Genomic DNA, 18,048 nt, shown 5'->3' with positions numbered 1-18,048 from the left:
GGAAAGAATTAGAGAGTTTAAATCTAATTATATTTCTTTGCATTTTTAGGCCCTTGATGAGCCTCCCTATTTGACAGTGGGCACTGATGTGAGTGCTAAATACAGAGGAGCCTTTTGTGAAGCCAAGATCAAGACAGCAAAAAGACTTGTCAAAGTCAAGGTACAGTATTTATAGATTTTATAAATTATATGTTCAGCATTTGATATGTAAACTTTTATTTGGTGAGTGTATTTAAGATTTTTCTGCAAAATAAGTTTCTAGGAGTGAAGGTTGTAAAAATACCTCAAAACAAAGCATTTTTTGTTATTTTAAAAGTATTATAATTGGAAAGAAATTAGATTATCACAGTTGGTATTTTGAATGCCATTTCACTAATAGACGTCTTATTGTTTGTATAGTGTTTTAGAGCTGGAAAGGAACTTAGAAGTCATCTAGTTTAATTGCTTCATTTTATTACAAGAAAAATGAGGCTCGGAGAGGGTTAGTGATTTCTCCAAGACCATTATGCCAAATTCATGGCAGAATTGGAACTACCATAATTCATCAATTTTAAGGCATCACCCCCTCTATTTCAGCCATAAAATTAGAATGTGACTTGTAATTGATGGTGCCTTAGATAACAGTGAAAAAAGGTACATCTAGTTGTTGACTCCTTATGCTCTGCCTTTCTTGAAACATCTTTCTAAAGTACTTGAGTTTTGTCTTAATATAGAAAAAGGAATGTAATTGCTTCCATTTTAATAAATGATCAGCATTGAAAAATACCAGACAAGTGAACTTGAATATAGACATTTATTCATTTGTCAATAATTTATTGAGTGACAAACCTTTTGCAGGGAACTTTTAGGTGGGAAGGAGGATGGGGATATTAGGATGAGATTGACCTGATCTGTCCTCAAGGAATTTATAATCTAGATTAGCAGATACCTTTTAAACCATTGGTTTTTATTTCACCAATTAAATAGACTGTAGAGGTGTTGTGCTTCTGTGGAGGGTATCAGTCTCTTCTGGAGCTTTTACTGTTCCTATATTCCTTATGCATGGATGTGTTGAAAAAGCTACCTGGGTGATTCTAATTTACACTCGGGGTTAGGAACCATTGTGATAAGTCCTTTAAATTAACTACAAACTGGTAGGGGGCTAGGCTAGTCTTGGCCCCACCCTACCTTCAGTTTCCACATGCTTGGTGGTTGGTACTTTTATAGGGTGCATTTCCTGTTCTGGCTTCACACACTGGTATTCCCCAAGCACTGTTTTTTGCCAGTACTATCCTGTAGAGGAAGAGAAAGCCTTTTATCAATGTTGGTGCTTTTTCAGGACTACTGGTAGCACATGTATCACCTTTGTGTGAAATAGACAAAAGCCCTCTCTCCTGGTGGAAAGCCTTCTTAGCAGCGCTTGGCATGCAGATAGCAAGTTTGTGCCAGTTGGAAAAGACATTCTCTTTGGACAGGAGCTCTGTCACTCCAGGACCCATGCTTTGGCCCACAAAGCAAAGGCTGGATTTAAGCCCCATCTTGCATCCTTAGCTGCACATTTCCTGTGTAATGAATGAACTAGGAAAATGACATGTAGCAGTCCTGCCATTTCTTGCTGTAAATGAAAGGAACAAAACTCTTACTGGACTCTACTGCCTCTATTGATAGCACAGAGTACCTTGTGCCTTATAAGTAATGAATATCTAAAGCTTATTTTTAATTTTTTCGGCTGCCCTAAAAATTTGTTTCTGTGGAGGTGATGTCCATTAAAACACATACACAAGGAAAAAGAAAGTGTATTTAATTCAGTGATTTTGTCAGTAGATATAGGGATATATTTTTTAACATGTTTAATTTGTTTATGATTCGAAGTTAATATATTTTTAACAAATTTGTTGATATGTTTTCGCTACCTGTTTTCATTTGTTGAACATTTACTAGGTGCTAAGCTCTATCTAAAGGTGAAACTCTAGTGTTAAGACCTAGTCTCCATCTGTAAGTAGCTTATAGTTTAAGTGAAGGGCACAGATATCTAAACATGTGATTTAAATAAAAAGTGTGATGATGCTTTTGTATGACACAGAAATGCCTGGGATGCTGTGGGTATAAGGCATCTCCTTTCATAGCTGGTTTTTGAGTGGGCCTGCATGTTACCTAAAATAATTATCACATATACCTGATAAAGACCATGTTAATGATTCAATCCCTATAAGAACTCTTTTCCCTTGTTAGAGAAAACAATTGTTTTCTATACTAAGTAGTGGAAGCTATCTTGTTTTTCACCAGCTAATTAAATATTTAAATTTGAACTCATTATTTTAACTTACTCTTTTCACCTCTGGTTTCCCATTCTCTGATTTCTGTAATGATATAGAGCACAGTAAAGTTCTGGAACTAGACTGCCTACATTTAAATATCAGCTCCACCATGTCTAGCTCTGTAAACTTGGACCAGGTACTTACACTTTCTGTTTTTTGTTTTGTTTTGTTTTGCTTTTGAGACGGAGTCTTGCTCTGTCCCCCAGGCTGGAGTGCAGTGACGCAGTCTCGGCTCACTGCAACCTCCACCTCCCTGGTTCAAGTGATTCTCCTGCCTAAGCCTCCGGAGTAGCTGGGATTAACAGGCATGCGCCACCATGCCTGGGTAATTTTTGTATTTTTAATAGAGGTGGGGCTTCACCATGTTAACCAGGCTGGTCCCATCTCCTGATCTCAGGTGATCCACCTGCTTCGGCCTTCCAAAGTGCTGGGATTACAGGGATGAGCCACCGCACCTGGCCTGTTTCTCAGTTTTCTTATCAACAAAATGGGAACAGTCATACCTACCTAATAGGGTTGTTGTGAAGATTAAATGTTTGGTACTAGAGACTGATGCTCAGATCTCAGTTAAGTGTTTGCTGCTACTGTTTATTATTAAGGTAGGCCTTCACAAAATGATATAATACCTAATAGCCTAAAATCCCCATATCTTTCTTTCTCATTTTTTAGGAAAAGCAATTTTACAACTAAATTCATAACTGATAGTATTGAAATAAAGGATGATATGTGGGACCAGGCGTGGTGACTCACACCTGTAATCCCAGCACTCTGGTAGGTCAAGGCGGGCGGATCACTTGAGGTTGGGAGTTTGAGACCAGCCTGGCCAATGTGGTGAAACCCCGTCTCTATTAGAAATACAAAAATTAGTTGGCCTGGTGGTAGGTGCCTGTAATCCTAACTACATGAAAGGCTGAGGCAGGAGAATCACTTGAACCCTGAGGTGGAGGTTGCAGTGAGCCAAGATTGCGCTACTGCACTCCAACCTGGGCGACAGAGTGAGACTGTGTATCAAAAAAGAAAAAAGTTAAAAAAAAAAAAAAAAGAATGACATGTGGAACATCTAGTAATTTAGATGTGCTATCGTTGATTACTTTTATTTTTGGAAACTGAGATACGGTCTGGGCAGTTGTCTGTAAATAATTTTTTAGTTAATCTACTTAGGGATTGGGATGTTGTATAAACTAGGCAGCTATTATTTTATATTTCTTTTACTACAAATGAATAATTGGTGCATTGATGAGCTTGTGTTGCTTGGTTTATTTTTGGTGGCTAATTAAACTTATAATCTCTAGGTGACATTTAGACATGATTCTTCAACAGTGGAAGTTCAGGATGACCACATAAAGGGCCCACTAAAGGTAATTCATGTATTCATTGTTAATTCTAATGGTTGTTTGGGAAAAAAAATCATACTTGGTATTAATTCATTGGCTCTTTTGTTATTGAGTTGATAAACTCAATATGTAATTTTCTCTAAAAAGACTAATAGAAAAAATAGACTTAATCTCAGTGAGTAAGGAGGCTGAGGCAGGAGGATAGCTTGAGGCCAGGAGTTCAAGGTTGCAATAAGTTATGATTGTGCACACTGCACTTGGGGACAGCATGAGATGCTGTCTTTTAAAAAAAAGATTTAATATTAAATAATACTTGATATGGTAGTAAAACCAAACAGTTTATTCAGAAATAAAATGAGTATCAAAGAAGCATTGACTACATTTATTTACTTAATCCACCATATTTCCATTACTAAAATGATGGATTTTCCAAAATTAATAGATGATGAACTAGGGATTAGTGATGTCGGTTCCACGATGATCTGAAAAGTGAGAAAGTTAGAAAACCAAAAAAATCAGAGCTCTTACTTCTTTGGAGCCACTACTGGCAAATGAAATCTTTTAAGGGTCATCAGCCTTTACACTAACAGTTGGAGAGTTTTATTTCTTTACATTCATTTTTCCTCATTGGCAAGTGAAATAAATGCTGCTTTGCTTTTTGCCAGTGAGCAAGCTAAAAGAGAATGTGTGGGTAAACCACTGTGTGCTCTTTGGCTGGTTTAGGGCCAAAAGGAAACCCCAGAGCAATTTTTAAATGGTCCCTATCCTTCCTGAGGTTCCTTGAAAGAAGAGTGGAAATATGGGGCAAGGACAGTCAGTTTCACAGATGGTGGTACTCATGGTGTAATCTACTGACCCTGGGGGTTCCCAGGACTCTTTTGGCGGGGGTTGTAAGGGTAAAACTTTATAATAGTACTTAGGTATTATTTGCCTTTTTTACTACGTTAACATTTTCACTGATGGTACAAAAATATTGATTGGTAAAACTGCTGGCACTTTTTTTTTTTTTGAGGCAGAGTCTTGCTCTGTCACCCAGGCTGGAGTGCAGTGGCGCGATCTCGGCTCACTGCAACCTCCACCTCCCAGGCTCAAGCAATTCTCCTGGCTCAGCCTCCCGAGTAGCTGGGATTACAGGCGCCTGCCACCACGCCTGCCCAATTTTTGTACTTTTTGTAGAGACGGGGTTTCACCATGTTGGCCAGGCTGGTCTCGAACTCCTGACCTCAAGTGATCCACCTGCCTCAGCCCCCCAAAGTGCTGGGATTGCAGGCGTGAGCCACTGAGCTCACGCCAACTGCTGGTACTTTTAAATGAAGTCAATAATCATTTTATTCTTCACCATCATGCACTCAGTTAAAAGAAAACAAACCCAGGTTTTGGTTTGCTCATTTACCTTTTAAAAGTTTTTCTAACATGTTTAAAAATACTTTAGGTAGGAGCTATTGTGGAAGTGAAGAATCTTGATGGTGCGTATCAGGAAGCTGTTATCAATAAACTAACAGATGCGAGTTGGTACACTGTAGGTAAGAAAATAAATTTTCTTTTAAAAATGTGTTTTTAGTTACACAAAGAAAACTTAATACAAATAAAATGAAATTTCCTGGATTCACTTCTTAATACCCTAGATATTATTACTGTTACTGGATTTTATCTTTCCACATCTTTTAAAAATTTATTTCCAAAGTATATGTATGTGTATGTAACAAAAATTGAAATTATTTAATGTGTATATTATGCAATTGGAATTCTAGCTTTTTTTACTTCAAAGTATATCTTAGGTAAATTTCTTTTTTTTCCCCATCTTACCTATTTTTAAGTTTATAGTTCAGTAATGTTAAGGATATTCATGTTGTTTTATAATAGAAATTTCTTTTAACTGTGTATATATATATATATATATATATATATATATATATGTGGCTCCCAGCAGGAAACAAAGCAGTAGTGTATTTTATAATAGTTGATGTGCTAGTTTATTTTTTCTTACTGATGAGGTTTCCAGTTTTCTTACTATTACAATAAATGCTGGATTGAATGTCTTTTGTACCTAATTAGGTACTTAATTAGGATACCTACTGTATCTTAGTATTTCTTTAGTGTACATACTGAGAAATAGAGGTTGAAGAAAAATATACTCCAAAAACTTTAGTAGTTAATGAAAACTGCCTTCCTAAAAGACACTGTCTGTTTTCTCAATCCTTGTCAGATTTTATGTCATTTAAAAAAATTTTTTGCTAATTTGGATATAAAGTAGTATCTCAGTTTTGTTTCAGTATGCCCTTCCCATGATTACTAGTGAGATTGAACATCTTTTCATATGTTTATTGAAAGGAACATAATTTAATTTGTGTTTTCTCTGTTTTGAGTTGCTGGCTCTTTTATTCTTTCCCTTTTTCTCTTGAGATGTTTTATCTTTTTCTTATTAGTTTTGGTATATGTGTTCTTTGTATATTTTGGATATTAACTGTTTACTACTTCAGTTATAAATATGTGTCTCCTGTTGCTTTATTCTTGTCTCTGCTTTTAATTTTCATGTAGTCAGTTTTTGTATGGTCACCTTTTATTTTGTAATTTTAGTTTTGAATCTTAAAGCCTTCCATCAGTGTTATAAATCTATTTTCTAATGTATTCTTCAAATTTTTTATACTTTTATTTTTTATTTTATTTTTATTTTTGTTCTACAAATAGATTTTTATTTCACCTACAGTAGTACATATTTTTTCCAACATTCTAAAATAATGATTAAAAAGTATTTGTCATAGATTGGTAGCCATTTATTCCAATTATTTATTAAAGGTAACAATTCTTACCATTTAATGACCTCAGAGATGAAAGTAAACACCTAGTAAAATGTCTTTGGTGATTTCAGAGTTTGATAGAACTTTCAGATAGAATAGGTGAGTTTTGTTTATACTTCTTTGGTGTGAGAATAAAACCTGGTGAAAATAGAGGGAAAATTATTTGATTTTGAGACATAAGGAAATATTTGACTTTATGTAAGTGAGAAGACTGTGAGCAATTCTATGTAGGAAGTCTAGATGGTGATTGGTTGTAATAGTCTACTAAATGTGACACTTATGTTGTATATTTTAGTTACATCATTTAAAGATGTACTGAAAATTATTTATCCAGTTTCACATAATGTAACTTGTTATGTAACGTATAAGAATCTAATTTTAGTTCAGCCAGTAAGGAAAGGGTATTGGCTTTCTTTTAACCATTAATCATTTCTCAATAAACGTGAGATCCTGTTGAGCATCAGAAAAAGAAAAGGAAAGAAGAGAATCTAATTTTAGTAGGTAGGCAGAAAATGTAATTTCTAAAATAGAGATCTGGTAACATTATTTAAAACAGAGTTACTGTCTTCCCATGATTTCTAAGGAATGTAGCATATCCCTAAATTATTTATGTATATCACAAATTTATGCATATAATACAAATAGTCATACATTCCATATCTGTTAACTTATGGTGGTTTTGCTGGGGTGCTTTAAGTACTTTATTTTTATTAAAATTTTCCCCCTACTTTATTGAGATATAATTGACAAAATCATATAAATGTATATGTAACATGATGATTTGATAGGCAAATATATCGTGAAGTAATTACTGCAACCAAGTTGCTTAACACTTCCATCACCTTTTAGTAGACATTTTAGTATTTTAAGTCACTAGTTTTCAACTGGGATGAATTTACCCCCAGGGAACATTTGGCAATGCCTGGAGCTGGAGACATTTTAGATTGTCACAGCTGGGAAGGGGGTGCTACTGACATCTAGTGGGTAGAGGTCAGGAGTGCTGCTAAATATCCTGCAGTGCACAGGACAAGACTGCCACAACAGAGAATTTTCTGGTGCAGTATGTCACTAGTGACAGTGCTAAGGGTGAGAAACCCTACTTTAAATAATGAAAATACAGTTTTTTTTTAAAGGGGCAGTCTGATTGCATATACCTGTAATCTTTCTTAGGTAAATCTGTCAATATCTGTCAGTAGGAAAACTTGGCATTTCTTTACCATTTTGAGAAGAGTTAATTAGCATTTAAATGTTTTCCTCTTGAAATACCAACTTCTTATTTTTATTTGGTATATCCTGTTTTATACAAGATGTTTTCATTTCATATATGTTGTTTTTTTTCACTAGAAATTGGAAAAGTTAACTTTAATAACTATATTTGAAGTTACTAGAAAACATAAAATGTGAATTGAATTCCAGATATAGTCTTAAATAGTAGATCTATTTGCACTCAGAAAATTATAATACATATCATCTCTTTGATCTTTGAAAAAATCCTTCAGTAGCTTCCATTTTTACCCCCTCTCATAGTTTTTGATGACGGAGATGAGAAGACACTGAGACGATCTTCACTGTGCCTGAAAGGAGAGAGGCATTTTGCTGAAAGTGAAGTAAGTCATCATTTAACAAATGAACATGTCTTAATATTTTTTATTGGGAGGAATAAATTTTTGCTTTCTCAACTCAGTAAACGTACTTCCTAATCAGGAAAGTTCATTAATACACAATACCCTTATGATGTAATCTGTGAAGCCTGTTTAAGGCCCTGTGTTTGAGCACCAGGTTCTGTCTTCTTTTTTGTCTATGTAAAGTGTTTCAGTATTTGTCCACAGAGAAAATACAATGGGCTTTAATTATTATCTTTAGGCAGTTTTTAAATGGACTTAAAATTTGTAAATAACTAGAAAACAGATTTCTGATTTGTAATCAACTTGATCCTTGTCGTAGTTAAAGGATGTGTAGATACAACAGTCTTTAACTACTGCTACTGCTATTAGCTGATATTATTATGCCCTTTCCTCTTGCCTGACTGCCCTTTCTAAAATTGTCCCTTCCATTCCTTATCATCCTTTCAGATTGATTTAGGTCTTATTCCCTAACATCAAAATATGAGTACATAGTTATTTATTGTCTGCCTTCCTCACTAGAATGTGTCACACGGTCAGAGACTTTGTATATCTTCTTCATGGCTTTGTTCCTAGTTGCTGTAACAGTGCCTGATGCAGAGTATGAACTTCATAAGTGTTAGTTGGATGAATAGATGAGGTGCTTATAATTGCCAGGGACTGCTAAGTGCTTTACATACATTATTGTATTTGCAACATTATGAGGTAGTTACTATTATTATCCCCAACTTTCAGATTAGGAAATGGATAGCTAGAGCTGGTTTTCTAACCAGCACTTTCTAGCACCAAAGCCATATCTTTAAATTGAAAGATGTTACTAAGAGCAGAGGGTTCACAAAGTTTTGTAACTAACTCGCTTGCAATTCAGAATTTAAAAGGTAGATGTTGCTCTAAATGGTGTTATGTTCTCTAATCCAGTCTACAGATATTCATTGATACACAGTGTGGCCGAGCTATTTCTTTTCTCTACTATTTGGAATAGTGTTTCTTTGGGGATATTTTAATATTACTTATTAATATTACTTATTTATTATTATTACTTTAATATTACTTATTTAGTAGTGTTATTACTTAAACACTATTTGGAATAGTGTTTCTTTGGGGATATTTTAATATTACTTATTAACCTATTAGACTTTATGTTTTTGTTTTGAAAAATTTTTGCTTCTCTTAATGATTGAATTCCCACTTAAATTTAGAATTTGGGACAGGTTCTCTGTATTATAATTCCAGCCTATTCCTTTAGTCTCATATTCAACCACTTCCCTGTACTTCTGCCTTATTAGACTGCTTGGTATTTTCAGACTATGGTCCATACTTTCCTTTATTGACTCCTTTCCTCTTGTTGGAATCTCACTTATGTTGAAGGCCATTATAAATGCTTCCTCCTCTATGATGTCTTTCGTGAGCTCTCTACCCAAATTGGATCTCTTTATCCTTTGGTCGTTTTGCACTTCTCTTGCTTATTCTTGTTTTAGGACCTTTTTTTTTTTTTCTTTAACTTTTCTCATTTTTGCTGTAAGATTTTAAGCTGTTTTAGGGGAATATCCTTTCTTTCCTCACTTGATAGGCCCCCCTTTTCCTAGCAATTTCTACACAAAAGCCTTCAATAAATATGTGTGGAATAAACTGAAGGTTTACATACAATAAATACAGACAGCTTTGGGGCAAGTATAGTGATAAAGTACAGAATTCTCCCTGAGTTTGTGGAATTATTTTAATTTCATTTCCGTACAGTCAGTGAGTATGAGGACTTGAAGACATGGTTTTTCTCCTGTTAAGTGAAGGTCTGCGTTTTATTTTTTTAGTCTAGAGAAATAGCCAAAATATTATTTTTTTTAACCAGGAGAATTTTCAGTTGGAATGGTTCATAAGACAGTTGTAAGTTAAATGCTGAAGGTAATATGAACAAGTGGCTATGTATCCTTCATATCTTCAAGGAGGTTCAGTTTTAGTGTGTCTGTGCAGGTGTGTACTTCTAATTTATGTTTTGCTAGAAGGAAATTAGAATACTGGTGTGTGATTCTTCAGTTCCTTTCCCACGTGCCCGAAGCTGTGTAGTGCTAGGTACCGGGACAAAGGTTAAGCCAACCCATGTAAACATGGAACTTATCTTTGGGTACTTACTCCCTGTTGGAGGAGAAAAAGCATTAATCAAACAATCAAACCAAGCCATGTAAACATGGAACTTATCCTTGGATACTTACTCTCCGTTGGAGGAGAAAAAGCATTAATCAAACAATCAAACATATTTTAAAATTTGAGTATTTTAAGCCGTGTGAAGATGTGGTCCAGAGTGTACCCAATAGGGGAATTTAATCTACCATCTGTATGTTCTTTTCTCTTTATTTGGTATTTTTCATATTGTTTTAAAAGTTTTAATGTTTTTGAAAGACCATTCAGAGTATTAGTAGTAGTAGTAGTCCATAACATTGTCCTTTAAGAGGAAAGTGGCTTCATACTGGCAGTATTTTGGGTCACTAATCCCATTTAATAAACTACTGAAATTAATCCCATTTCATAAACACTGAAATTCAGGATTTTCATGGAAAGAGATCACATTTGCACTTCAGTCAGTTTATTTTTTTATTTTATTTTATTATTATTATTATTTTTTGAGATGGAGTCTTGCTCTGTTGCCCAGGCTGGAGTGCAGTGGTGCGATCTCGGCTCACTGCAAGCTCCGCCTCCCAGGTTCACGCCATTCTGCTGCCTCAACCTCCCGAGTAGCTGGAACTACAGGTGCCTGCCCCCACGCCTGGCTAATTTTTTTTTTTTTTGAGATGGAGTCTCTCTCTGTCGCTAGGCTGGACTGCAGTGGCACGATCTTGGCTTACTGCAACCTCTGCCTCCCGTGTTCAAGTGATTCTCCTGCCTCAGCCTCCTGAGTAGCTGGGACTACAGTCGTGTGCCACCACGCCCAGCTAATTTTTGTGTTTTTAGTAGAGACGGGGTTTCACCATGTTGGCCAGGCTGACCTCGATCTCTTGACCTCGTGATACGCCCGCCTCAGCCTCCCAAAGTGCTGGGATTACAGGTGTGAGCCACCGTGCCCGGCCACGCCCAGCTAATTTTTAAATATTTGTTAGTAGAGACAGGGTTTTACTGTGTTAGCCAGGGTGGTCTCGATCTCCTGACCTCATGATCCGCCTGCCTTGGCCTCCCAAAGTGCTGAGATTACAGGCTTGAGCCACCACGCCCAGCCTCAGTCAGTTTAAATTCCAACACTGAAGCCACTGGCTTTAGCCATAACCAGCTTAATGAGTATGTTACCTGCTGCCTAACTAAATACCTAGGACAGTTTAGGTATTTCTAAAGACCATTCATACTTTGAGTATTATACAAAAGTAGATTCATCATCTGGTATTTATTTATTTATTTATTTATTTATTTGAGACAGAGTCTTGCTCTGTCGCCCAGACTGGAGTACAGTGGCATGATCTTGGCTTACTGTAACCTCTGCCTCCCGGGTTCAAGCGATTCTCGTGCCTCAGCCTCTTGAGTATCTGGGACTACAGGCGTGCAGCACCACGCCTGACTAATGTTTGTATTTTTAGTAGAGATGGGGTTTCGCCATGTTGGCCAGGCTGGTCTTGAACTCCTAGCCTCAAGTGATCCGCCCACCTTGGCCTCCCAAAGTGCTGGGATTACAGGCGTGAGCCACTGCGCCCAGCCAATTATCTGGTATTCTTTCTTTGTATTTACTATGTGCAATTGAAAACTCTAGAGAAGTTTAGGTAAAATCCCAGTTCCGTATTTTCTGCAGCCCATTTTAGGTAACAGGGCCATAGACATTTTCCCTCTAGGCCTACGGAGTTTTCTATGTGCCTTTAATACAGCTTTCAGGAGCCTCTGGTTTTTGCTCTTTAGGTCTAAGATGGGACAAATTCTACCCTACCCCCAGGTCTTTTTAGTCCCTTGAAACAAACATGCCCCTACTTTCCTGGACATTGAGGTAGCGACAGAGATATTGCTTATGTTTCTTCTTGTTATGTACTAGGGAGAGACTGTGGTCTCTTATTTGAAAATTACTATGTGTGATTCTTAACTCTTTAGAAATTTTCTTTCCTGTAGCAAGTGAAATGACTAACACATACTTAAAATAGAAATCACACTGTGTGATATAAATCTCTCTCTTTTATTTTTCTGCTTTAAAGAGAGCAACCTTAATTTTCGGTGGGGAGAGCATACATTTAATCCATCTGTTTGCTTGACAGAAAGTGAATCCGGATTAATTTGTTTTCCCTGTTTACCAAGTAAAGTCATTTAGTAATACTCTATAGTGATACAGTATTACCAAAATAATATTTCAGATTACATAGAAATTTTCACCATAGGAGTTAATGACAGGCAATGTCTAGATTTTCTGGGTGGGTGTGGTGGCTCATGCCTGTAATCCCAGCAGTTTGGGAGGCCGAGTTGGGCAGATGGCTTGAGCCCAGGAGTTTGAGACCAGCCTGGACAACATGGCAAAACCCCATCTCTACAAAAAACAAAAATTAGCTGGGTGTGATAGTGCACACCTGTGGTCCCAGCTACTTGGGAGGCTGAGGTTGGAGGATCACTTGAGCCCAGGAGGTTGAGGCTGCGGTGAGCAATGATCACGCCGCCACTGCACTCCAGCCTGAATGATAGGGTGGCACTCTGTCTCAATAAAAATAGTTTCTGTTTGGTATATACTGAGTTTAGGACAGTTTTTGCCTCCAAATAATTTTTATTTTTATTTTTTGAGATGGAATTTCGCTCTTGTTGCACAGGCTAGAGTGCAATGGTGCAATCTTGGCTCACCGCAACCTCTGCCTGCCGGGTTCAAGCGATTCTCCTGCCTCAGCCTCCCGAGTAGCTGGGATTACAGGCACCCACCACCATGGCAGGCTAATTTTGTATTTTTAGTAGAGACGGGGTTTCTCCATGTTGGTCAGGCTGGTCTCCAACTCCCGATCTCAGGTGTTCCACCTGCCTCGGCCTCCCAAAGTGCTGGGATTATAGGCGTGAGTCACTGCACCCGGCCCAGATAGTATTTTTTAAATGCCTGATTTAAGGTTCATTAGGACAGGGTTAGGTTCTGTACAAACTAAATTTGAAAGATTAGATTTTTTGCCCTGTGAGAGTTGTGAAAGCTATGATTTTTGTCAGTCTTTTGAAGGAATCAATCTTTAGTTAATCCTTTATGGCTAGTACCTTTTTTCTTGATCATATTGTTCATTGTTAGATACATACATCTATGTACCTTAAACACATTTACATATATTCTAATGAATTATGTAAAAAAGAGTGTTAATATGGTTCATCTTTTCACAGTTTTGTTCATTGTAGTTATAACAAAATTGTCTCAATTTTAAAAAAGTTATATAACATTTCTTTTTACATATTACATTAGTTAGTTTAGATGCCTGCTCCTTAATTCTAAGTTCATGGATACTCTTTCTTATACCACCCTGGTTTGTAACTTTAAGAAGTCTCTGTCTTAAATAGTTCCTCACTTTTATTTTCATCTGGGCAGTTTTCTTGGAAATCTCTAGCTGCTCTGATGTTTGTGAAATTATTTATAACAGGAAAGATTCTTCTTAGGATGAGGAAAGGAACAGAAACTGTGGAAAATCTTAAGAAAATGTAGGAAAGGAAAAAAATCAAATGTAGAAATTAAATGTAATTTAAAAAATTAAATTAATGTTACATTTTATTAAAAAAGGTTTATTGCAGAAAATGTTTGCAGAGTAGTAATATAACTTACTCTGAGGCTTTTTGTTCATGCGATTGATGCTTTATCTTCATAATTAATTTTGTTTCTTATTAATAATTTTATTTTATGGATTATGATTCGCCATGTACAAATTAATATTGGAGCTGCAGTTGGCCCTAACCTTACAAATAGATTTCTTAATTCTCACATTTGTCTTTCCACTGAGCTGTGTTTGTTTTGTATTTTAATCATTCTTAGATGCCTATCAACCTTCACATAGGTAATGAATCATCTAGAGAGAGCAGCCAAATTTCTTTTCACTTTTTTTTTCCAGTAATGAGCTCATTCATCTTTATTCTAATATCTTTGAAACTAGAATTTTCTATCTTTAGGAAAGCTGTGTTTTAGCTTCCCTGGGGGGAGAGTTTAATCTCAAAATCTGAGCATATTCTTAAATTGATTTGGTTTAAAACAAAGAAGGCACTTGCAAAGTGTTAATTTTTTGATGGGTTTATGTTCTTACCCACAGACATTAGACCAGCTCCCACTCACCAACCCTGAGCATTTTGGCACTCCAGTCATAGGAAAGAAAACAAATAGAGGAAGAAGATCTAATCATATGTAAGTCCATTTTCATGACTGTTAGTTGAACCTGAATTCATTTCTCCTTCTAGTATTGTTTATAGTTATTTTAAAATTGTAATTTGCAAAATGCTAACCAGATCTAATAGTAATTTCAGATCTAATAGTAATTTCAGACTCCTCAGCATGGGTGATTGAGGTTCTCCATGCTCAGCCAACCTTACTTAACAGCTGTATCTGCCTTCAATTTCTCCCTGCATGTTATCTTGATGCTTTAGTCAAAATGAAACCAGTCAATAATTCCTGAATACATCGCTTGTTTTCTAATATCATGCTTTTATTCATGCTATTATTTTTGGTCTCCATGCCTCCCTTCCCGGTAACTGTCTTGTCCATGCCTTAATTCTCAACAAAAATGCTTAAACCTTTATGTGAACCATTTTGTGTCTCCCCACACTTTCCTTGAAACCAGACATGTTTCTCTCCCCTGTAAACCCGATTCTCTGGCATAGTGTGAACTGTGGAGCCAGTTGGTCTGGGTTTGAATCCTGGCTCTGCCACTTCCTTACTGTGTGATCTTGGGATGGTTACTTAATCTTTTCATACCTCACTTCCTATCTATAAAATTGGGATAATAATATTACCTATCTCTTAGTGTTGTTGTGAAAATTAAGTGAATTCATATCCTTTAAGTGTTTATAGAGTAAATGTTACGTAAGTACTAGATAATCAACATCATATACTGACATGAAAAATTTCATGATGAAATACCAGTATGTAACAGTTTCATTTTTATATGAAAGTGTGTTTACATGTATATATAAAAATTCTGCTTCCTGGTGTTTATGTCTGACAATTAGGGCTGGTTCTTGCTGAATTATTCGAACTTTAAAAAATTTCTACCTTTTTATATATATTATAGGAAAAATAGTCTCTTATTTGTCAATAAGTTTTTTTAATTTTTAGAAGATTGCATCTAGTATTTAGACATATTTTTATGATTTTATACACATCATCCTAAAGTGGAAAAATAAATTTAAAAATGAATTTATTGTGCAATATCACGTAATATTGACCTGCAAATGTGACTAAAAATTATGATCTATTAAAAAGTCAGTTATTTTTTATTTCCTCTTCTGTCATTCCCCAACTGTTAGATGTTTCTTAGTTGAGGTGTCCGTTTTGTGAATATGAGAATAAAGCACGCATTTGTTGCTGAATAAGTTGATCTTTGCTTTCTAAAGACTCCAGCAAACATTCTAAGTTAGTGATTTTCCTGTTGAGAATCTCTATGTGTAATGAGAGATTTGCTGTTGAGATTGTGTTATACATGTGTAAAGTATGAATGCAGACAAAAGGTTGAGGATTACTAGTGTAGGAATGAAGACCTGCTCCATCTGTAATCTTGTTTTGCTTGCTCTTCTTGCCCTTCTCTACCACGGTTGGTCATTCTCACTGCCAAGGAACCTGACAATGTTACTCTTGCTTGGCGTTTTAAGCCTTGGTGTGTAAGCATTACAGGCAAGTACTACAGTTTGAAATGCCCATCTCCTTGATTACATTTCCTCAAAGTTCTTTCTCCCCTTTCTTCAAAGTGATTTTCTGCAACAAAGTCTTAAACCTAGATCTTAAGGGCATTCATCTGACCTTCATTTCCTCTTCCATTACTCCATTGAAAAAAGTCTTTGCTGTGGTCTCAGATTGCCATTTAAAATGTATTTTTGTACAAAGATATGTAAAGTTATCTCTTCTTAGGATTCCCAGGACTTCGTTGTTGGAGTGATGTATCACCAAATTTGTTTTCTTTTAGCAGCTGTTATTCCACGTATCAGTTAATCTACCCCTAGTTATTCCAAAATTGATTACTTTTAACATCTTCCATTAAGTTAAGTTTCAGTATATTCTACCTTTAATCCTAGTAAGTTCAAGTATTTTCTTTTTTTAATGATTATCATCCTCTAGCTAAATTTTTTTAAAGCAAGTTATTGATTCTTTTAATCAATGTATTACTGGATTGAATTTTCTCCTTATAACTTACCCATTGTTTGCAGCGATTGTGTTTAAGTCATCCAGAAGAATAGAATACCTGAAATTATGGAAATACTTGTTTGTCCCTCTCTTCTTGAGGTTGTTTTCCCATAATCTGGCAAAAGTTTATGTGCAACTGCTACAATAGGAAAGCAGTCTATTTGCTGTTATATTTTTCCCCTTCAGAAAAAAGATAAAGCATAAGGTTTACAATGAATCTTGTTAACAAGGGATTATTTATGAGTATGGATTTTACCCAGTAACAGTGCTAAGATTTACCCAATACCTGGTTGATACTTGCTATTTAAATACAGGCCTGCAGATCTGAACACATTTTTAAATTAGTGTATAATTCATGTATCATAAAATTTACTCATATATTTTAATCTGTAGATTTGTATCCAATACTTCACCCTTTTAAAGTGTACAGTTTAGTGGTTTTTAGTATATTCATAAAATTGTGTAACTATCATCACTAATTCCAGAAGATCTTTTTATTTTGCAGCTTTATTTTAATATGAGAATTTGATTCATTTCCTCCTTGATAAAAATTGAGAAAAAAATTAAAACCCTTTTATAGTTAAGCGTACATAGGTTCTGTGTGTTTCTAAGAAGGTGTGTATACGTTGTCAGTCTTCCAGATACTAATAGAACATTTCAATTTACAAAGTTTGAAACTGAGTAAACTGATTTGCCTAAAATAAAAAATAATCAGAATTGCATGTCAAAGGTTGAGCCTCTTGTTTCTAGCTCAATTTGTATCATTATTTGGTATTCCTTGGCCCATATCTTGTCTAAAGTTCGTCTTTCTTGATTTACAACTAATTAGAGTTAATAGTGAAGTGTGATCAGCTTTAAGTGATTGGCTGTTAGAGTATTATGGTAAAAATTTCCATGTAATTAGCTTTCTTTCTAGTGACATCAGATTTTATTTCATAGAGACAGTGCATTATTTTGTTGTGGCTCTACAAATACCTTGTCACCAAAGAAATAATAATGTCAGAAATGAATAAAAATCAAGCAGGCTCTCTGCTTGCTCTGTCTTTGCTCCTGTAAAATATTTTGGGTGCTCATTAATTTTAGTTCATTAGTTTATTGACTACCTGTGTAAACAGTTTTCTGGCTAAGCTCCTCTAAAAGGAAAAGTTAAGGAGATTCATGTGTAATAGTATGGTTTACACTGATGTATACATTTTGTGATTTTAGAATAAAAATCAGAAATACCATAATAAAAAAATAAATGCATCTTTTTTATTTTATGAACAAGTATTTATTTAGCATCTATACTGTGCCAAGCAATGTTCAGGTACCTGAGATATATCAATAAACAAAAAAAATTACTTAAAAAATCTTCAACTTGAGAGCTTACATTCTCTCAGGGGAGGAGATAGCGAATTAAACATTGGATTCACATACTTGGTGTGAAAAAAAAGAATAAACATAAGAAATAAGTAAATTACATAGTATGATAAAAGTGAATGCTGTGGAAATGAAGAGCAAAATGAAAAGAGGTAGATGGGCAGGGACTGTAAATTTGAATAAGGTGGAACAAAGTCTTGAGTAGGTGAGGGGGAAGGGGCATCTAGTCTAAAAATGGAGATGATTTTAGACAGGAACCTTGCAATTTTATATGTAAGGTGGATAGATGTTTCAGCTAGCTGAACAAAGGTGTTTTTTTTTCTTTTTGATATACTGTGAAATCTG

The 18,048-nt window shown here is 35.5% G+C and overlaps 1 protein-coding gene across 9 annotated transcripts in view; it reads left to right on the top strand.

Annotated features, from left to right (window-relative positions):
• The window catches only part of ARID4B (AT-rich interaction domain 4B), a 164,773-nt gene that overhangs the window by 66,718 nt on the left and 80,007 nt on the right, over positions 1-18,048 (top strand). For all 9 annotated transcript variants that reach the window (XR_010134397.1, XM_055372630.2, XM_063707944.1 and 6 more), the window contains exons 3-7: positions 50-160; positions 3,590-3,655; positions 5,064-5,154; positions 7,957-8,036; positions 14,264-14,355. Coding sequence is in view for 8 of the 9 variants with exons in the window: in XM_055372630.2 (XP_055228605.1) it covers positions 50-160; positions 3,590-3,655; positions 5,064-5,154; positions 7,957-8,036; positions 14,264-14,355 (440 nt within the window). In the remaining variant the exon portion in view is untranslated. The remainder of the gene's footprint in view (positions 1-49; positions 161-3,589; positions 3,656-5,063; positions 5,155-7,956; positions 8,037-14,263; positions 14,356-18,048) is intronic.

Source organism: Gorilla gorilla, chromosome 1, assembly GCF_029281585.2.
Source record: "Gorilla gorilla gorilla isolate KB3781 chromosome 1, NHGRI_mGorGor1-v2.1_pri, whole genome shotgun sequence".
Classification (NCBI taxonomy): Eukaryota; Metazoa; Chordata; class Mammalia; order Primates; family Hominidae; genus Gorilla; species Gorilla gorilla.
This window is presented reverse-complemented; position numbering and strand designations above follow the sequence as displayed.